Genomic DNA, 22,270 nt, shown 5'->3' with positions numbered 1-22,270 from the left:
CCTGCAGCCCCCCACACTCACCAATGGCTGAAGCAGGTGCTCTCCGTCTGAATAGAGACTGTCAGAATCCCCCAGAGGACACACTGACCAGACACCAGAGGGCCGGCCGCCTCCTAGCTGTGAGTGACTTGGTCAGGGCGGGACCTCAGGATTTGGGTTTCTGTCCCCTCACTTTGAGAACCACTAGTCTAATGTCTTCTCTTTCTCCCCAAACCCTCTAAAATGTTAATTCACAGCTGGGAGCTGACTTGCAGGACCTGACTAGAGACCCCTCCCCAGGGGGTTTGGGCTTAAATAGGAGGGATAAGTTGGGAGGGATAAGAAAGGTCCCTTTGCTGGTTCCCAGGTCTGCAGAAAGGGGAATTATCTCAGGGGTCAAGAGTCTGCCTTCAGTTGACAACCTTCTGGAAAGTACCCAGATTGACTCTGGAGGGATTTATCCAGGATTCTCTGTGATTGTCTGAAGTTCAGGGTGTCTGAGCCCAGAACTCAGGACTCAGCCAGAGAGAGGAAGGAACCTGAGGCTTGAGCCTGGGAACTTAGTCCACCTTGGCTGCCTGAGAGGGTGTCCACAGGCCTGGAAGAAAATGGCTATTAGGAACCAGCGTCATGCAGGGGGAGCCTAGTCAGCCTGAGACCTGGGCCTGGAAGGGGGGCAAGCAGCCTGCAGGGTGGCCACCCTGAGCAGCCGAGCAGGCAGTGTGGGGGAAATGAGGGTGGAGATGGCTTCCCAGCTTGAGGGCAGGGGTGTCTCGGGCTGCACTCCAGCACAGTACACTGTCTGGGCCTAGCAAATGAGGCACAGTGCAGCTCCCGGAGCACTCACCTGACCTAAGGGCTCTAGGCTCTAGTGCTGCCACCTTGGCCCACCTGATTCTCTGGGTTCTGGCCCCGGCCCCGGCCACTGACATCTCACAGGCCATCCTTACCATGGCTATCCTTCACAGTCCTCTCCCCATGCCTACCTTAGTTCTAGGCCCTTTCGGGCTTCAGAGGAGCGCACTCCTGGATTGTCTGGTGTCAGACCACCCCAAGGGGCCTATCCTTGCCACTTCCTGTTTCTCTATCCAGCTTCTTGGTCCTTGATGCCCACACTGGGCCCCTCCCATTTGGAGACTGGTTTGTGAACCTGGCTACGTCCTGTGATTCTGTTCCTTGCTTCTGGGTGGCAGCTGGAGCTTACTGGCACTCAGCCAGTCATTAGCTGACTTTCGAGTTCTTTTTTTTTTTTAAGATTTTATTTATTTGAGAGAGAGAGAGAGTGAGAGAGAGAGAGCAAACACTTGCATGTGCAGGGAAGCAGGAGAAGGGGCGGGAGTGGAGGGAGACAGAGAGGGAGAAAGAATCTGGAGCAGACTCTGGGAGACTTGGGGCTCGAACTCAGGACCCTGAGACCATAACCTGAGCTGAAACCAAAAGTTGGACGCTTGCCCTAAGAAGCCCCCCAGGTGCCCCTGCTTCCAAGCTCTTTTAAGCCTTGCTCTGGCTTCCACTGGCTGGACTGATGAGTGGGACAGTCACTTGGCCTCTCTGGGCAGCACATTCTCCCTTCATGTCAGGATCATTATAAGAATTACGTAAGATTGCTCATAAAATGCATATCAATGCCCACCCCCCCCTTACAGAACTGTGGTCTGCTTGGAGCCTCCTGTCTAGCAGCAGAACCTGGCCCTCGAGTTGGCAGTATGGAGTTTGAGCAAGATGCTGGAAGGGAAGGTTTGTACTGACGCAGAACCAGGTGAGGCTAGAAGGGTGGTCTGGACTCTCTCCCCCTGGCTCATAAAGTTCCAGTGACATGGGAATTTGAAAAAGTGTAGAAGATGCCCTGAAAAGGATTATTCTTAGAGGAAGCAGGTCTGAAGAAAGCAGAGTTTCTCTTTGGCTCTTCTGGGTACCTGCACAGGGAGGCCCCTCCCCAAGCCCATTCTGTCTCCTTACAATGACAAGTCAAGGGTTCTAGGGCAGAGGGGACTAAAGGACAAGCTCTTGCCCTATCCTCTACCTCATGGGGCTGGTTGAACTGGAACGGCAGGAAATTGCAAGAAAATTTAGTCTGAGTTTGAGAAAACACCCCTTGATGGAAACTTGAATCCCTCCCCACGTTTGAAAGGATGGCTGAAACAACAAAAGTTTACTGAATCTTGGCACTTCTAGTTACCGCTATTTAAGACTTGCTGGGTATGTGACTTACCTCCATATTGAATTTTCATGGTCTGTTTGTAAAGGTTTTTGTATATTTCTCAAATATAGTAGATAAAATGCTTTCAAGCAGTGCTTAATTTATGCATTTCCATCACTCTCTCTTTTTAAAGATTTTACTTATTTATTTGAGAGAGAGAGAATGCGAGTGCGCGCATAAGGCCAGGGAGAGGATAGAGGGAGTGGGAGAAGTAGGCTTCTCCCGAGGTGGGGCTTGAACCCAGGAACCTGAGATTATGACCTGAGCTGAAGGCAGACACTTAACCAACTGAGCCACCCAGGCAACCCTGTGTCCCTCTTAAACTGAGCAAGTCTTTTTATTTCCATAAGCATTTAAGAAAAATAAATGTTAATGTCAAATTCAAATGTTAAAATGGAAATTTCCATAGGGCCTTTAACTGTGAAAGTGAATGATTTGCTTCATTTTCTTGTTACAAAGGACTTCGAAATTTAGCACTTTAGTTTTAGTTGTTTTTTGTTTTTTTAAAGTAGGCTCCACACCCAGCATGGAGCCCAATGCGGAATTTGGACTCACAACCCTGAGATCAGGGCCTGAGCTGAGATTGAGAGTCCAAGGCTCAACCAACCGAGCCACCCAGGTGCTCCCAGCTATTTTCTTTTACACCACCACCAAAAAGTGCCAGCTGAATTTCAAAAATGATCATAACATTACTAAGGGCTACAGGTTTTAACTTCCTCCTCCTTCCTAATAAATAATGGGTGGGCCAGGGGGAGGGCTTGCTGTAAGACATAAAGCCAGCCAGAGGGAAAAGGCCTGGATCTGTGCCTCATCTTTTTTGGTAACTGGAAGGGCTGATGATCAGCCAAAATGCTACCCTCTGTGACGTTAAAATGCAACTGTCAGTCCCTTTGGCTCCTTATTTGAATCCGAATAAAAATTACTGTCACAAGTCAGTACAGCTTTGCTCTTTGAAGGCTGCCTTTTGTCTAAAAATTGCTAAAAGATAAACTGCAGCATATGAAAAATGTTAAGAGTTTATCGGAGCAAAAATCAGTTCCAATTAGAAACGCCAGGCTGGAAGTGGCTAGGAGCTCTCTGCACCAGGAGTCTGGGGATAGATAGGGGAAGACGCGGAAGTGAAGAAGGGACATTATTGACTGGTTTATGGCTTAAAGCCTTCTGGCTGTCATTGCTGTCCTTAGGGTTTGCTTTTGTAACCTTGAGGCATTTATAGGCTTAGATTTTGGTTTGCTTATATAGGCCGCCATGATATAGAGCCACCTCAGTCTAATGGTCTCTTTAATTAATTCGACGCTTAAGCAGAATTGGCTACTGGGCTCTTTTCCTACACCAGGATGTTTCATTTGTAAATCAGTGACTTGATTAATGACCCACTCTATTAATTCCTCCAAGGATGACAGGAAGAGGATTATAATAGTTTATAGGGTCTGTCAATGCTGCTCAATTGGTCCATAGTCCTGGAACCCTGGGGGAAAGCAAGGCACATTCTGTCAGGAAAGATCCACTGAAGGAATTAAATTATCTACACAAACTGTTGGGGAGGGGTGAGTGGGAGGGACCCTGGGGGTTGGCTGCATATGGAACTTATAGAAGGATCCTCAGGTCACTCTGGGCCAGTCTCTAGCTTGACCACAACCTAAAGGCTTCATCTTAGGGCTCCCGTGTTTAGCAGAGTGCTTAGTGCATAGCAAGGGCCTAACACCTTGTTCTTGAAGACAAAAACTTAAACATTTTACATGTATAGGGGAACCAAACCTAAAGATGTTAGCCGACCAAGATCATAAAGGTAGTTTCTAGCTGAGTCGTGACTTCCAATCAGTGTCACTGCTCCTCCATCATTAGCCACCGTCATTCATTCATTCATGGAATGTGCATTAAGTCTCCTCATCTAAGAGCGAGGGGCTGTGGGGCACAATAAGCCCCTCTTCACTCTCAGGAAGAATCATTTACAATCTACTGAGGAAGATATGATAACTGTACAAAACTAGGTACAATACATGCATGTACAAAGTAATTTAAATGAATCTTTTCTAGGAGTCATTGCCATGCACACAGATAAAGCACAAACCAACCGCCTCTTAGTCTTTCGCTTCTCAGTAACCAGTTGCTTAGGCTACTAGATCTTTCTAGACTCCTTTCTCCTATGTTCCTGTGTCAACAAATCTTATTGATACCTTCAGTTCTACCCAGAATCTAATCACTCCTTAGATGCTCTGTGCTATCACCCTGGGGCCCAGCCGCTGCCATCCCTCACAGGATTAGGATATTAGTTGACTGGCTTTCCCACTTCTTCCCAGACCTCCCTTGAGACCTCTCTCAACTCGGCAGTCACAACAACCCACAGAAGGTCAGTTGGTCATGTCATTTCACTGCGCAATACCCTCTACCACCCGGCTCCTACCATTCCCCTCACACATTTTGCTGTGGCCACACTAAGGTCCTTGCTGCCTCTGAGCACACCCTGCATTTTATTTCTTCTGTGAGGATCTTTCTCCACACATCCATCGAACTCCTTTCCTCACCTCCTCGTTCAAATGTCTCCTTCCAAGTGCACCCCACATCTTTGGGCCCCATGCGTGGCACTCCCTGACTCCTGTCCTTGTTGTGCCCCATCATACTAACAACCATCTGACAGCTTATACATATTCAGGCCTCCTTCTCCCTGTGGGTTGTAAGCTCCAGCAAAGCAGTGATTTTGGCAGTATCCTCACTCCTGACACATATTTCGATGGAGAATTTAGGACTGAGATTCAGGCTCAGGATTTGGGATTTAATACATCAGCCCTCATTCCAGTGTTTCTCAAACTTTAAAAACGTGATCTGGGGCACCTGGGTGGCTCAGTGGGTTAAAGCCTCAGGTCATGATCCCAGGGTCCTGGGATGGTGCCCCGTATTGGGCTCTCTGCTTGGCAGGGAGCCTGCCTCCTCCTCTCTCTCTCCCTACTTGTGATCTCTGTCAAATAAATAAACAAAATCTTAAAAAATAAAAAGTGATCCTCATTAACACAAGTATCTCAGGCTCCATTTTGAAAAGGGCCTCTGGGTGAGAATCAGTCTCCTATGCATTTGTATCAGTAAGATTTTGTTGAGCTTTTTCAGTAGTTTGAATAATGAAAAGAGGTGTGTGTATTTTCAAGTGTAAAATTTATAACATTGACTATGCCTTTTCAAATTATATACCTTGCCTCCCCTGAGCTCTTTGTCTCCTTTGGGAGATTCTGATAGGCCTCTTTGCCTATCAGAGGAGTCATTGCCATGCACACAGATAAAGCACTCCATCCTGCACTGAGAATCCATCTAAAATGATGGGTGGTTCTTGAATAGGCAGTGTGGCTTTCTCAGTTCTCAGCTGAGAAATATGCTAAATTTGGAAAACGATGTTGTTCACTATAGGCAACAGAATTCTTCCTTGACGACCAAAAACTTTATGTATTTGAGGACTAAACTCCATGTCAAAAAGCAGACTGACACAAGGAAAACACAAAGCTTCTGACAGTATGAAACAAAGAGAACTTGAAATACAAGGCAAAAAACAAAACAAATCTTCAAAGGACTGTCAACAGGTCACACTACCTCTGGGCTAACATAAAATATAGGCATAAGCTTAAAATACGGTGCAAATGGTATCACGAAGCTAAGAAGTCAAATGGATGAAGAATGAAACTTTTGGCCACAGAAGTGGCCAAATCTCAGGTAAGTATGCCTAAGAGGAAACAAGGCCAAAGTCTCTGAACATCAGGGATTGAAGTTGAAGCATGTCATGTCTGTCTAAGAAAGGTTATTCTCTGAAGGCCACTGACTTGGGAGTAGCAGTGTCAGCAATCAGAATCTAGCAGTGGTAGCTATGCCTTCTTACTTTAGTGTACACAAAAAGGGACTTTATTTGGCCTCAGGGGTCTCCTCTTTTGGAATCATGCAATTTGGAAGGGCGAAGTATGGCGCCCTCTCTCATTAAAGAACTAGCTTGTTTACATTATAGAATATACCATGAAGTCTTTGAAGTTTCTGACAAGTTTTCTTTTTTTAAAGATTTTATTTATTTATTTAACACAGAGAGAGGTCATCACAAGTAGGCAGAGAGGCAGGCAGAGAGAGAGAGGTGGAAGCAGGCTCCCCGCTGAGCAGAAAGTCTGATGCAGGGCTCAATCTCAGGATCCTGAAACCATGACCCACTGAGGCTTAACCCACTGAGCCACCCTGGTGCCCCTGACCAGTTTTCTTCTAATACATGAGCTAGTCTGAGTGGGATTCTGTTATTTCGATAAAAGCAGGATCCGGATTCCTTCCTCTTTATTAACCTTAAACTCTTCTGGAGTTACAAAGGCTAAGTTTTATGGAGGTTTATTTAGAAATGCTAAGAGGGCTGCTGTGGCACTAACAGGGAAGTATTCTGGCTTCTCTCCTTGGGGGCACAAGTTACCCACTAAACTGGTCTTTGGTGCTGTTACTTTATCTTCTCTAGACAATTCAGCAAAATGGCACATGATCAAATTCTAACACCCAGAAGGACTGCACTGATGGTCAAGCTACCGGGCAGGGTAATGTACAGGAGTCAATATAGGACCTGAGTTACCAGAAGCTCTGATGTCAACTGCTTTTGAGAAAAGTAGAAATGGGGTTTTTCAAAAAGTCTAACACAGGCTGAAAAAGTCAGCTCTGAACTACTTACCCAGAGAGGGGTGGAATACATTCCCACACAATGGCTGTTGGGAATGAAGGGATCCCACACAGTCCCTCCGTACTGTAGGTCCTCAAAACAAGTCTGTTGAATGAATAAGGACCACAGTCCATCAAAAATCAGCCAAGTTAAGTGCAAGAAAAGAATCCTGAGCCCTTTTAAAACAGATGACTTTGTTCTTCTTTGTTACTGAGGACTTCTTGTTTGCTATTCCCTTCCTAACAGGCAAGGTACAATAATTTTAAGAATTCCTAAATCAGTAAGAAAGTAAGGTCTCACAGAGAATAGACAGGCTTCTTTTAATTTATTTGAGTTATTTCCAAGCGACAGTTACAAAAGTTTTTAATTTTTATAATACTCTTGATAAGAAAATAAAATTTAAATAAAAATACATTCTCAACAATACAACATGGTTACACAAATTCACTACATTAAGTTTTGATAACTTACATATTCAAACTGGACACTGTAAAAATCAATATTTACTACCAACATATTAATTTCTAAGTTAATAAAAATGGAAGCAGATAATATCGGTCAAGACAGGTAATTTAACTCTAGAATGAGTCCTGTATTTTTAGTATACTGTAAGGACACCAAAAAGGCTTTTTGTAGCATTGTCATTACAGGATGTACCATTTAGAGCAAATTAAAGGTGCTTTTACTTTAAAAAAAAAGGGGGGGGGAACCTGTTTTCTAAAACCTGGCATGAAAGAGCCTTTCTGATAAATGAATGAAATTAGGTTTCAGAAACAAACAAAAGCCATATCATTCATCATTTTTTTTAATAATAAGGAAAATTTAGTCCCGACATTTAACCATTACCCATGACATTATAAACATATTTCTTTGGCAAACAAAATCATTCAATTTGATAAATTATATTCCTGGGGGTAAAAACACTTTGCTATTGCCATCATTTTATTAAATGAATATTAAAAAACCAAACTTAAAAAATCCACAACAAACAGGAACAGATCACAACTGCAACTGATGGAAATGGCTAAACTAAGAACCAGAACTGGCATTGACAGAAAGAGTTTCTCCAAATCATCTTTTCTCTCCTTCTAAGCGTTTTCAGGTTTTTAGGGTGAAGTGAGCTGTCATGTATTTTCTTCAAGTGTGGAAAAGGCAGAGAAAGCAGATCTGGTAGCAAAGATCAAGTACTCATAGTAACAGCAGAGGAATGACAGCCTTGGAAGCAAGTACCTAGGTTATCTTAGGGTCCTACTGACACGGTCTCTTATTTCAGTAGACTTTCAAAAAAAATTAATTTCACATTACCTCTTTTAAGTTGATTAATTCCAGTCAAACAGGCTGTTTAAAAGTGTCATGTGAATTCGAATTCAGAGTTATGTATTCACATAGCCTTGGTCCCTTTGACAATGCCATGATCTTTAAAAGCAATCATGACTGGGGATTTGGTATTAGAAATACTTAAAAAATATTTATTTTGCCTTGAAAAAGAGCAGAGGACTAAAACAGCCACTAAAGAATAACAAGCGGTATTTGGCAATGCTCACATGTCCTTTTCAGGTAGGCATCTCAGATTCTTAAAAGAAACTTTCAATCTGAATGAAATTCAGCAATGAGAAATTTATTAAATTGTTAAATTCTTTCACATTTATAAATCAGTGTAATTTATGGAACACACAAGTTCATAAAATTTATGAATTTTATTTGTCTTTAAGGTGGGCTAGGAATAAACCTACCATAATGGAGACTAGGACCAATTCTTAAATAAAACAGAATGATCTTCACAAGTCATTTAGAGAAATACATTGCTCAGTTATAATCACTTACGAACTTTGATTGTGTGTTAATGGTCTTTAAAAAAATTCCCTAGTAACAATATAATTTAAAAACAATTACCAATAACATAATTGGCAAAGTGTATCCTGATATATAGCTTATGCTCAGGAAAACAAAAAAAAAGCACTACTAGCTAGACTTACATTAATAAGTCACAGTTTTAAACAGAAATATGCAAATAATCCAGGGTTCAAAGTACCACATTTAGAAAATATTTTAAATTTTAAAAGACAAAATAAGAGTACCATGTTTTTTAATACTGATGAAGCAACGTGTATCCCTCTTAACTTCAAGGAGGCAACTTGCTTCGACTGCTTATTTACAATTACGGTTTTTAGGATAAAAGTAAATTATTAGGGGAAAAGAGGATTCAAACGTTGCTTGTCCAAACTCCATTTGGCTAGCAGGCAATAAGAAAACAGCAATGAAATATAAACATTTTCAAGAAAGCACTATTTCTAGACTTAAACACTGATCATTCAACTGATCATAAAGATTAGATACCACAGAGTATCTAAAGTATAATCTGGGGCAGCCCAGATTATTAAAGTGCGCCTAGTGACTGTTCTTGAGTTAGCTCTCACCCTCACACTAGGAGAAGGGTGTCCTTATGGTGACCCTTATAATAACATGGAGTAACAGGTGAAGTCAAGTGATTTTCCCACCACCTTTTTTCACTGACTACTGTGTCTTCTTTTTCAGAAGAGATGTCCTTACAAGTCATGTTAATTCGAACTTTCAAATCAAGAAAACGAGTACCTGATATTTAAAACAATGAAAAAAAAATTAGTGGTCTCACTGTATTTTATCTGCCATCACTCATCCCAAATGTAAACAAGATGCACACAACAGTACATGTTCCCTGATTCCTCCCGTCTGAGTTCTGTTTACATCTTTAAATAGGCAAAAGGATCTACCAACCTTCAAGGATGCTCTGGCAGTTTTCAAAAGTCCCTACTAGTCTGTCATGACTAACAGATGGAAGGAAAAATCTTTTTTTCCTTTTTGAAGAGGGAGGGTCTAGATGAACTAAATGGAAAGCTGTGAATTGTCATGGATTGGATTTTCTAGTAAAACATAACATTGGCAGTATAGAGCAGGCACTAATGGTAGTGAAAAGTCCACAGAACATGGAGTGTTACAAGAAGAGATGGTTTCTTGCTATGGAGGAGTTCTCCTTTTGTTACAAAGCTTCTTTAGGAAGATTCTTTCTATTAAAAAGAAGCTGCAGATACATGGCTTTTGACATAAGATATGAAGGAATCTTGAGTTTCAAATTCTTTAGTAATGCATCAATAGCAGGATTCCCAAACAGTTACTTTCAATTATTAAATATTAAATACAATGTGAATATAGGTGACACTGAAGCCAATGTTCATTCTTAAATACCAGGAACAAAATAAACGATGAACTGACAAACTCCAACAAAAACAGTATTTTCCAGTTCCTCTAAACCAGTTGGTCACACTCTAAGATGTTTTTCCTACAATTGGATTTTCCCTAGAAAATAAAACAATTTTTCAAAAGTTAGAATATGTAACATTTAAAGATTTTATTTATTTGATAGAGAAAGAAACAGTGAGAGAGGGAATACAAGCAGGGGGAGTGGGAGAGGGAGAAGCAGGCTTCCTGCTGAGCAGGGAGCCTGATGCAGGGCTTGATCCCAGGACCCTGGGATCATGACCTGAGCTGAAGGCAGACGCCCAACAACTGAGCCACCCAGGCGCCCCAATATATAGCATTTTAAAAAGTGACAAATTATTTTACAGTATCCATTAAGTATTTGTAATTTTCCCTCGATAATCTCTCATGTCAAGTCTTTTTTTTTTTTTTTAAAGATTTTATTTATTTATTTGTCAGAGAGAGAGAATACGTGCACACAAGCCGGGGGAGCGGCAGGCAAAGGCAGAGGGAGCACTAGTCTCTCTGATGAGCAGGGAGCCTGATGTAGGACTCAATCCCAGGAACCTGGGATCATGACCTGAGCTGAAGGCAGATGCTTAACTGACTGAACCACCCAGGCATCTCTCTCAAAGTCTTATTTCATTAATTCAACAAGTATTTATAGATCACCTATTAAATGCTAGGCACTATTTTAGGAGCTGTGGATATAGCAGTAAACAAAATAGATAAAACCTTTCTCTCATGGAGCTTACTTTCTGCTATAGGGAAAGTAAAACGAACAAGGAAACTACTTTGCACAAGAGACTGATTTTTTAAAAAAAATATTTATTTATTTACTTACTTACTTCTGGTTGGGGAGAGAGAGGGAGAGGGAACAAGAGCACCTATGTGTGCAGGGGGAGGGGCAAGAGAAGCAGACTCTGACTGAGTGGGGAGAGATGGAGGTCGATGCCACAACCCTGAGATCTCAATTCAAGTGGAAATCAAGAGCTGGACACTCAACCTACTGAGCCACCTTGGCACCCTGAGAGACTGATATGTATATTTGTGTGTGTGTATGTGTGTGTGTGTGTGTGTGTGTGTGTGTATATATATATATATATATATATATATATATATTTATATATATATATATTTTAAAGATTTCATTTATTTGAGAGAGAGAGCAAGAGAGAAAGTACTAGTAGGGTGAAGGGCAGAGGGAGAAGCAGACTTCCCAGTGAGCAGGGAGCCCAAGGCAGGGCAAATCCCAGGGACTCTGGCACCATGACCTGAGCTGAAGGCAGATGCCCAATCGACGGAGGTGCCCCAAGACTGATACTTTTTAATAGAGAAAAATAAAGGTGGGAAAAGGTAGGGTGTGTGTGTCTGTCAGGGGCAGGGGACAGGTACTATCTAAGAAGAGTGGTCAAGCACTGGCTAGGACTTCAAATGGAAATTTCTGGGGACTTCAAGAAAACTGTATTAGCACTGTGGGAAGAGAACCAATTATACTACTGTAGAGAAGATGGGATTTGGATGGTTACAATAAACTTTTTAATGTACTGAACCTTCTATCTAGGGAGCACTTGTATCTGTCAAACTGATTTTTATTGTTCATAAATCACAAATATAATTAATAATCACATTTTTAAAAGAGAGCGAACAGGCGAGGGGGGAGAGAATCCCGAGCAGGCTCCTCACCCAGAGCAGAGCCTGGGTGGGTGGGTGGGTGGGGTTCAATCTCACGACCCTGAGATCATGACCTGAGCTGAAACTAAGAGTCAGATGCTCAAATGACTGAGCGACCTAAGTGCCCCAATGATCACATTATTTTAAGAACACTTAAAACGGTGGGGCCAGGATTCAAAGCCCCCTCACTAATTAGCGGTAAAACCTTGGGCAAAGTACTTAACATCTCCAAGCCTCAGTTTCTCCAGCTGTAAAGTGGGAATATAACCACGTGGGGCTGATGTGAGGATGAATGAGACAGTGTATATTGTGGTCTAAGAACTATCTCCTCCCTATTGACCTCGTGCAAATAGAACTCTGATCCTATTGTTGATACTGTGCAGCCCTATGTTCCAGGGAAAGCTAGAGGTACTTTAGATAAGGTTCTTTTCTCTTAGAAGGAAATAACGTCTTTCTGCCTCTGGATACTACTACACAAAAAATCATGAACTGTTTCAGCTCATCCATGACCATGAAGGGACAAAGCTGAGGATGACAGAAATCACCTTTTGAGGACAGGTAAGTGTCTAGATGGTCCATGATAACAATACTGAGTTGCTGGTCTAACCGACTAGAGAAGTTAGGACTTAATCTGTGATATTAAGAAATGTCCTCTTCTCTTGTAGGATGCCTTAGTGGCTCAGTTGGTTAAGGGTCTGCCTTTGGCTTGGGTCATGATCTCAGGGTCTTGGGATTGAGCCCTGCTTCATGCTCTGTGCTTAATGAGGAGTCTGCTTCTCCCTCTCCCTCTGCCCTTCCCCCCAGCTCATGCTCTTTCTCTTTCTCAAATAATAAATAAAATCTTAAAAAAAAATTAAAATAAAATTTTTCCTATTGGTTAAGCCACCTCAGTGGAGATTCTAAATACACTCTACAGAATATGATGTAAAATAGGTACAGTGCCTGGTGGTGGACTAAGCTCCTGATGAAGTGTTAGATGCTCCTGCTGTCATCCGCTGTAACAGTCACCTACATCTGAGATGGACCCAAAGAACCAATTAGAATGTGACTTGTATAATCGACTAGCACTTCTGGCATTTTCATGGCTAATTCTTTTTCAGTCTTAGCATATATAAGACAGTGTGGAAGATATTAAGTTGGAAGAGTAAGGGTAAAAACAAAACAAAAACAAAAGCTACTATGTATTTAATGAAATAATTAATTTTAACCTTAAAAGTGGTGATGAAGTACAGCACCAACATAATGAAACAACAGCAGAACTGTAAAAACAAAGATCACTGGGTGAGTGGCCAGGGGAGCTTCTGCACAAGAGAGGTTTTGAGCGGGGTCTTGAAAGACGAAGGTAAACCTGAAGGAACCTGCCTGTCAGGTTTGAGTAAAGAGTAGTAGCTGGAATCTCAAACAATGTTTAAAAACATGTTTAAAGTATCTTAAAAATACTTACTTGCTCCCATATTTTGCACTACTTGATCTTTTCTTCCTATACTTTTCATGAGGTTCATCTAGCTTCTCTATGATGCTTTTTATTTGCTGAATTGTCTTGAAGGTTGTTACAGAATCCTCGATTACAAAGTTAGAATAATCATCAGGCTCTTTCTGTGGTCCTTGGTAGACTGCTATAGTTCCACAAGCCTCTAAAAGGAGCAGTACAATATTTGATCAGAAATCTAAATTCCATAAACGTAACTTTCAGTATAATAAGAACTATTTGAGTGTCTCAAGCTAGGAAGACTTCCCCCTGGTAATGCACACATAACCCACATACTTTCATTTCATTAATTATGAACACATTTATGCAAAAACAGTATCTTCGTGAGTATCTATGAAAAACACCCCTTTGGGAGTTTATCAATGTCCATATAAGTAACATTTTGGTAAAACTATGCAATTACTTCAGGAATTGGTAATGAAGGATCATGGCTATATAAAAATATTCTAATAGTATATTTACCTTCCATTTTCTGCAGCTTAAGTAAACTGAGGGTAAAAAGGGAATAAATTCTTTCTGTTTCTCTGTCTTCATCAATATCTATTTGGATGTCTGCAGGGACCCCTCTATGGTAAAAATGAAATTAAAGACATTGAAACATTTCATTTTGTTAACATGCCAAAAACTTTTGATGACTTGAGATTAAAAAACAAAACCTCAGAACTTTGCAGAAGGAAACTCAGATATCTAGTCTCATTTGTCAATTTAATAAAATGGGGCCAAGAGAGGTCATTAGTGGAAATCTAATCCAAAATCCAATCTAAGAGAAATCATTTTTGTAACACCTATGCTTCATCACAAAAGCAATACATTTCTTCTTAAGTGCATAAGGGTACAATGGCTTTTCCATACAATTAGTAAGAGAATGTGAAGTCTTTCCTTGCTCAGGCTTGTGCCTCTACTTCAATGGTGCTCCCCATTTTATTTTATTAAAATAAAAAAATTTTTATTAACATATAATGTATTACTAGCTCCAAGGGTACAGGTCTGTGAATCACCAGATTTACACACTTCACAGCACTCACTGTAGCACATACCCTCCCCAATGTCCATAACCCAACCACCCTCTCCCATCCCCCTCCCCCCAGCAACCCTCAGTTCGTTTTGTGAGATTAAGAGTCTTTTTATGCCAACCGCACTTTTTTTGACTTGTTTGAAAACAATTTCATCACTCCAAGAAGAAACCCAGTATCCTTTAGCACTCCCCAAACCACCCTCCCTCCAGGCCATCACAATCACTAATCTACTGTCTATAAATTTACCTATTCTGAATACTTTATATCAAAGTCATCATATAGAGTATGGCCTCTGTTTCTGACTTCTTTCACTTAGTATGTTTTCAGGGTCCATCCATGTTGCAGCATGTATCAATACTTTATTCCATTTTATGGCTGATAATATTCCATTCTATTGATACACCACACTTAAAACACTGCTTTTTTTAATCAGAAAAAAACTTACGCAGTACATGGCTTGCAGCCAAGAGCGTTTTCACTAGTCTCCAGACAGCAGAGCCAGTTTCCGTTGAGATACGCAGAGGGATGATAAAAGCTGAGCCTGTTCTGATTGCATCGGCTCACCCTGCAGAGTACGTCTATCCATTCATTAGCTTCTACACAATTATTTGCCTGGACATAGAGTGGTTTCTCCATATGTATTACTTGGAACATCTTCATATGCAATTAAGATAAAAAGTTAGAAACAGAGTCTAAAAAACCAACACAGTACAAACAGAAAAAGGTATATAAGAGAAATACAGTTTGCTTGGCTAGGTAACTGCAGCTCTGATATCTTACAAATAGTTACTTTTCAAGTAAATTAGTTCCAAGGACAATCTGAGTCACATGGTACTAAGCAGTACAACAGAATGTAATTTTTAGAAGTCAAACATGTCCAAAGAATGGACTATCATATAAATAGGAATAAAGGAAGGGAACTGTGGATGGAGGAAAAAGTATGAGTAAGGACAAAGCAGTGGGAGAATACAGAGAAATGGGAAATCACCCCGATTGGTTTGAGTATACAGTATATAAGATTGCACAGATTGGCTAGGACTATAATATTATTAAAGATTTGAAAGGTCAGATTAGAGAAGTACTGAGAAAAGTACCTTTAACTTAATAGGCTAGGCAGACTATATAAAGCAACAACAACAATGTATTTTGTTACTTATATAAAAAAAATTATTATTTTTTAAAGATTTTATTTATTTATTTGACAGAGATCACAAGTAGGCAGAGAAGCAGGCAGAGAGAGAGAGCCCGATGTGGGGCTTGATCCCAGTACCCTGGGATCATGACCCAAGCCGAAGGCAGAGGCTTTAACCCACTGAGCCGCCCAGACACCCCTAAAACATTTTCTTTAAAAAATTTTTTAATTGAGGGCGCCTGGGTGGCTCAGTGGGTTAAGCCACTGCCTTCGGCTCAGGTCATGATCCCAGGGTCATGGGATGGAGTCCCACGTCGGGCTCTCTGCTCAGCAGGGAGCCTGCTTCCTCCTCTCTCTCTGCCTGCCTCTCTGCCTACTTGTGATCTCTCTCTGTCAAATAAATAAATAAATAAAATTTAAAAAAAAAAAAATAAAAAAAATTTTTTTTTAATTGAGTATAGTGGACACACAATGTTACATTAGTTTCAGGAAAAATAATGGACAATTTTAAGAAAATTCTAGTCAAAGACGAAAATATTAATGATTAATGGCAAATACAAAACCTTGAACATTTTCAATCAAGGAATATGTGTAATTTAAAAAGCTTTAAGTGATTATTCATGTAACTTACATTTTTCTTATTGAAAGAGCTCTCTTCCAGTTTTTCTACAGCAAGAATGTTTTTCACTGGAATTGTGTAAATTGCATCTTTGCCTAAATAATAAAAGAAGTAGAACAAAATTAAAATGATTTCCATAAGAATTATAAGTAAGAGATTAATTCTGTAAGGTTTAAGCCATCCTCTTCACAGCAATATAAGTAACCTAAAGATTTCCAAATGATATACATGAAAGTATTCTTTGTTTTAAGGAACTGATGAATTTTGCTTGTTTTTTATAAGTTACTTTCTCTTCACCTTTTTCAATATAAAATTTAAAACATTTTTAAGGAAAAAAAACATTTTTAAGGAAAAATGTGAGAATAAATTTGATCTTGATGTAGAAAATTAAAATGCTGTATTTTGTAACAATTATATGGGAACTATAAAAATACCATACTTAGTAGTAGAGGCCTGGTCAATTACGTATCTTGCCCAGATACGTAATTTTCTTTGAGGGAGTTCTCTCACGTTAATGGGTGAATCAGACTGCTAAGCAGATTTTTCTGTTTTAACAGTCTAATACTTAAAGGACTAACCCTGAAAACAATGATTCTAAATTGAAAAACTGTTTATTACTATCATATACTAGGTGGTCAGATGACTAGAACTACCAAATTTACTCTTAAGAAATATAGGGAACAAGAGTAAAAACTTTATTTGGTAAAGTGAATCCTTTACACCTAATTTAGAAATTTGAGTTTGCCTTTTAAAGGAGCTCCATTATAATATGGCATGACGATATGATGCATTTCGATTTACAATTTACCTGAGAATATACTGTATCTCATATAGTCATAGAAACTAAAAGCAAATATAATTATGGCTTTTCCTTGTCATTTGTAATGTTCTTAGAAAAACTGAAGCTTTGCTTTAATTCTCCCACTGTTTAATGACCTGTATACTGAAGTGCTGCAAATTAAGAATTTTACATTCATACCGGTCCATGGGTTCATATACAGCTTTCTGGTCAAGGAAAATTACTTGGTTAAGAAATGTTTTGGGTCTTGAACAGAGAGGTTAACCTAAAATAGCTATTAAGTCCAGCTGCTGGTATAAAATCTAAAATTTGTGTAATTCAAGCAGATGTGATGTATAATTTTTTAGAAAAAATAAATGGACTTAATTCAACTATCATACATTTAATGTCTAGTATATACCAGAGAGTCTTCTAACCACCTGAGATACAGCAGTAAACAGAAAATATAAGGCCCCTAAGGAAGTCTGTATTTAGGTCTGGAAAGACTTATAAAAGACAAGTATTAGGTAGAGATAAATGCTATAATGAAAATAACCTAAGGTGATAGAAAGTAGCTGGGAAGTTACTTTAAACTGGATGGTTAGGGAAAACTTTTCTCAGGAAACAACATTTAAATCTACAAATACAAATCCTAAGTGAATGAGAAAATAAGAAAAGACTATCAGCAGTCTCCTGGAGGCAGACAAGATCAAATTTATGGCATTGGTGGGGGGGTGGGGGAGGAGAGTAAACTGAAGGAAGCCACAGCCCAAATTACATGTAGGAAAAGACATCTGCAGAAGTGGGAGTAGTCAGAAGAGAGCTTCAAGCCAGAGTCACTGGACACAGAAAGCTGGGTATTGGGGACACAAGGACACACACACTCAGACATACATCAGGATGATTAACAGGTAAGCTGCATCTGGAAGAGCTCCCCCTCCCTTAGCTTGTACTAAGCAGCAGTCAACAGAGGTTTATATCCCAGGCTAAGCAGTAATGTTCCTACTGCGGTTGCAGAGCAGTGCCATGTCACAGGTATTTGCTAACCCTCGGGAGGGAAGGAAAACAGCCACACCAGAAGACAAGAAGCAGCCTTGCCCCTCAGCAGTTTGTCCTGTACCTCCCTCACTCACAATCACTGGCGGTGAGCTACTGAACACTCAAGCAGGTGAACAGAATGTAAAAACACAAAGATGAACAAATCACCAAAAAGATCACCAAACGATGAGAGAAACCAGCACCCTGAAAGAGGGACAAGATAAAACAAAGAGAATAACATCTGAGGAAATGAGGGATACAATAAAGTACCTCTGGGTACTGATCTACATGGAGTAGCACCACAGAGATTCCAGAGAATTTGGTAGTTTTGCAGGAATTTCTATCTTTAGATTTGTTTAATATACAATCACATACCCTAGAACTGCTTTATTTGTTCAGGAGAAAATTACCCATGAAAATGTCCCAGAGATTAAAAACAAACAAACAAACAAAAACAACAACAACAAAAAACCCTCCAGCCTGAAAGAATCCAACAAGTGCTGAGCAGCATGGAAGGAAAAAGTCCGTAAAATATTAGAACATGAAGGCTAAAGAAATTCTTAGAGTTACTAGGGAGAAGAATCAAGACACAATCAGCCTGACATCAAAATTTTCACCAGCAACAATGGAAACTAGCAAACCATGGAGCAGTATCTTCAAAGTTCTCAGGGAAAGTGATTTTAAATCTAGCCTATCATTCAAGAATAAGGGTAAAATAGACTTAAAAAATTATGCATGGACTCAGAAAATTTATCAGCCATAAGCCTACTGAAATAATTCCTTGAGGAAGCACTCTTGCAAAATAAATAATAAATGCAGGAAAAGGCAAATATGTAAGAAATAGCACTGGGCAAAAAATCAGCAAAACTGACAAAATGGATAGAAAATTATGAAAGTATAATGTAAAAAAGGCAAAAGAAAAAGAGAAAATAGTCTTACAGAGCCACATGACTTCATTAGGGAGATGCCTGGGAAAATAACAAATTGAAAGCATCCTATTATTCTTTTCCTAATTGAATGGAGACTTTGATTAACTGCAAACATTAAGATAAACATACAACAAATGTATTGTTGTTCTCCTGTATGCAATTTGTCCTCTGTTCTTCTGCTTTTGAGATTTTTTGTATTTCTCTGGTTTAATTACTGTATGTCTAAGTGTGATTTTCATTGTATTTATCACACTTGGAGTTCACTGACCTTCTTAGATCTGTAAAATAATGCTTTTCACCACATTTGAGGCCATTATTTAAGTATTTTTTCTGCTTTCTCTACTCTCCTTCTGACACCAACCATGTTAGACTGTCTGATATTGTTCCAAAAGCCACTGAGGTTCTATTGCTTTTTCCTTTTTCTTTTTTTTTTTCTCTCCATCTTTTTCCTCTGTGTTTCCAGACTGGATAATTTCTACTAATCTACATTCAAGTTCCCTGAACTTCTCTTTACTATTTCAACTGAAATACTGCACTTCTAGATTTCCATTTGATTCCTTTTAGTAGGTTTTTTTTTTTCAGCACAACAGTATTCCTTGTTTTTGCACCACACCCAGTGCTCCGTGCAATCTGTGCCCTAATACCCACCACCTGGTTCCCCCAACCTCCTACCCCCACCACTTCAAACCCCTCAGATTGTTTTTCAGAGTCTACAGTCTCTCATGGTTCACCTCCCCTTCCAATTTCCCCCAACTCCCTTCTCCTCTTTAACTCCCCTTGTCCTCTATGTTATTTGTTATGCTCCACAAATAAGTGAAACCATATGATAATTGACTCTCTCTGCTTGACTTATTTCACTCAGCATAATCTCTTCCAGTCCCATCCATGTTGCTACAAAAGTTGGGTATTCATCCTTTCTGATAGTTTCTAATGTTTCTTTTACTGAAATCCTTCTTTACTCAGGACTGTTTGTAACATTAAGTGCCTGAAGTACTTGTAATATCTTTAAAATTCATGTCTGCAATTCCAACATGAAAATTACATAGGGGTCTACTTCTACTGACTACTTTTTCTCTTGACTATGTGTCTTGTTTTATTGTTTCTGCTCAAACTTGTTAATGTTTCATTGTTTACTGGACATAATAAATGACATTATGTAGAGCCTGGATTCAGTTACCTTACCTTAAACAGTTATATTAATTGGTCACTCTGAGACCTGGCTTTATACTTTATTCTTAATCTTAGAACAGCCTTTACAGCTGAGCCACTGCCTTTTTGCTATTTCAATGAAAACCCCAGCGTGTTCATTAAGCCCTTCTAAAATTCCAAAATGTTTCTTCTGGGTAGAAAAGAAACTGAATTTCTGTTCACCATTTTAAATCCTTCCTGTTACTGCTTTTCAGCAGCTTCTTTGAAATTCCCTTGCATAAACAGTTGAAGAAGTCAGCCAAGGATTTCTGGGGAGTTCATATACAGATTGGAAGGCTCATCCTCCTTTTCCTCAATTTCCACCTCCTCTGGCAGCCTTGAACTATATCTTCTAACACCTCAAGCCAGTAAAACTGTGGCTTCCTCCTTAAATTTCAGCCATCTCACACTGTACAGGCTAGGAGTGCCTCAGAGAGAGAAAAGGTATATAGTAATATATTCCAACATGTTTCCCATTTTTGAGGGTCAAATCCTTCAGAGTTGTCTTTTATATTCTTCCAAGTTAACTGTTTTCTATGAAAGAATTAGTTTAATACCAACATACTTCATTTTATTGTGTTGCTTTATTGCACTTCACAGATACTGTGGTTTTTATAAATTGAAGGTCTGTGGCAATCCTGCATCAAGCAAGTCTACTGGTACCATTTTTCCAGCAGCATTTGCTCTTTTCGTGTCTGCGTCACATTTTGGTAATTCTCCTAATATTTCAAACTTTCCCGTTATTATTATATTTGTTATGGTAATCAGTGATCTTTTATATTACTATTGTAATTCTTCTAGGGTGCCATAGACTATGCCCACATAAGACAGCAAACCCAAGTGATAAATGTTATGCGTGTTCTGAATGTTACACCAACCAGCCATTCTCCCATGTGTCTCCCTACTCCTTGGTCCTCCCCTGCTCTCTGAGACACAATACTGTAATCAGGCTAATTAATAACCCTACAATGGAATCTATTCTTGTGAAGACTGGTGAAATGATAAACAAAGACTTAGAATATTATCTAAACTTAATTGATAAAGCAATGCCCCTTGGAACAATTTGTTACTTAAACTATAACCCCTGGAGGATTTTACTAGTTGCCAAGCACATTTAGATATGGCCTTAAGAAAAACATATACTGGCAACAGGTCTTGGGAGAAGGACAATACACGACAGTAAAGCTGGGCAGCTGGGGATGCCTGGCTCGCTCAGAGCGGAACTCCGCCTCTTCACAGAAGCCAGGCAGCCTGGAATGCCTGGCCAGCACAGGGCGAAATGCCACCCGCTTCAGGGAAGCCTGAAGCCGAGCACCCGGGAACGCTGGGTCAGCTCAAGGTGGAACGAAATACAGCCTGCTTCCCTTTTCCGTTATCGCTCCTTTCTCTTCCCAGAAGCGCCCGTCGATTTTCAGATGAGTCCTTTGAATGTGCTTGGTTAACTATAAACTTTATCCTCCTTACTTGTCCTCAAGATGTGTGACTAACGTTTGACCTTCATCGGTCCTTCTGTTGGCTATTGTTTCTATCCAATAAAAGTGAGACTGTGGAGTTGCTTGTGGTAGCAGTCTTTTCGACTGTTGTCCCCTGCTCCCAGTCTCTTGCAGCTGGCTTGTTTGTGCTAATTCTTCTCCCATTGCCGACTGGAAGTGGCAAAGTGTTCAATCAAGTCAAAGGGAGAGTTGTACATCTCACTTTAAATCAAAAGCTAGAAATTACTAAGCTTAGTGAGGAAGGAATGCTGAAAGCCAAGATACACCGAAAGCTAGGCTGCATGAAAAAAGTTTGAAGCTAGCAGAAAAAGAAGGAAAGAAGCTGTCTCCATAACACAAAAGTACAAAGTAAAGCAGCAAGTGCTGATGTAGAAGCTGCACCAAGTTATTCAGAAGACCTAGCTAAGATAACTGATAAAGGTAGCAAGACTAAACAACAGATATTCCATGTACATTGCAAGAAGATGTCATCTAGGACTTTCACAGCTAGAAAGAGGTCAATACCTGGCTTCAAGGCTTCAAAGTCTCAAAGGACAGGCTCTCTTGTTACGAACAAATGTAGCTGACTTTAAATTGAAGCCAATGCTTATTTACCATTCTAAAAATCTTAGGGCCCTTAAAAATTATGCTGAATCTACTCTGCCTTGCTAACTAGAACAAAGCCTGGCTGATAGCACATCTGTTTACAACATAGTATAGCATATATTTCAGACTTACTGCTCAGGAAAAGACATTCCTTTCAAAATATTAAGGCTCCTAACAATGCACCTGGTCACCCAAGTGGTCTGCTGAGGATATACAATGAGATTAACTTCATGCCTGCTAATACAACTCCATTCTG

At 40.0% G+C, this 22,270-nt stretch overlaps 1 protein-coding gene across 5 annotated transcripts in view; it reads right to left on the bottom strand.

Moving 5' to 3' along the window:
• RASA2 (RAS p21 protein activator 2) overlaps positions 1 to 22,270 on the bottom strand; it is a 143,780-nt gene that overhangs the window by 1,624 nt on the left and 119,886 nt on the right. For 3 of the 5 annotated variants that reach the window (XM_082712385.1, XM_082712384.1, XM_082712386.1), the window contains exons 20-24: positions 16,016 to 16,098; positions 14,698 to 14,906; positions 13,699 to 13,802; positions 13,192 to 13,381; positions 7,148 to 10,172 (exon numbers count right to left, since the gene is read on the bottom strand). In XM_082712385.1, the coding sequence (XP_082568511.1) occupies positions 10,142 to 10,172; positions 13,192 to 13,381; positions 13,699 to 13,802; positions 14,698 to 14,906; positions 16,016 to 16,098 (617 nt within the window). In that variant the 3' untranslated portion in view covers positions 7,148 to 10,141. Of the gene's footprint in view, positions 1 to 6,851; positions 6,945 to 7,147; positions 10,173 to 13,191; positions 13,382 to 13,698; positions 13,803 to 14,697; positions 14,907 to 16,015; positions 16,099 to 22,270 lie in introns of those variants that run through there. The other 2 variants (XM_082712382.1, XM_082712383.1) reach the window with 1 other exon arrangement.

The sequence above is a fragment of the Mustela nivalis genome, assembly GCF_964662115.1.
Source record: "Mustela nivalis genome assembly, chromosome: 1".
Taxonomy (NCBI): Eukaryota; Metazoa; Chordata; class Mammalia; order Carnivora; family Mustelidae; genus Mustela; species Mustela nivalis.
The sequence above is the reverse complement of the archived record's forward strand: the minus strand, read 5'-3'. Positions and strand labels throughout refer to the sequence as shown.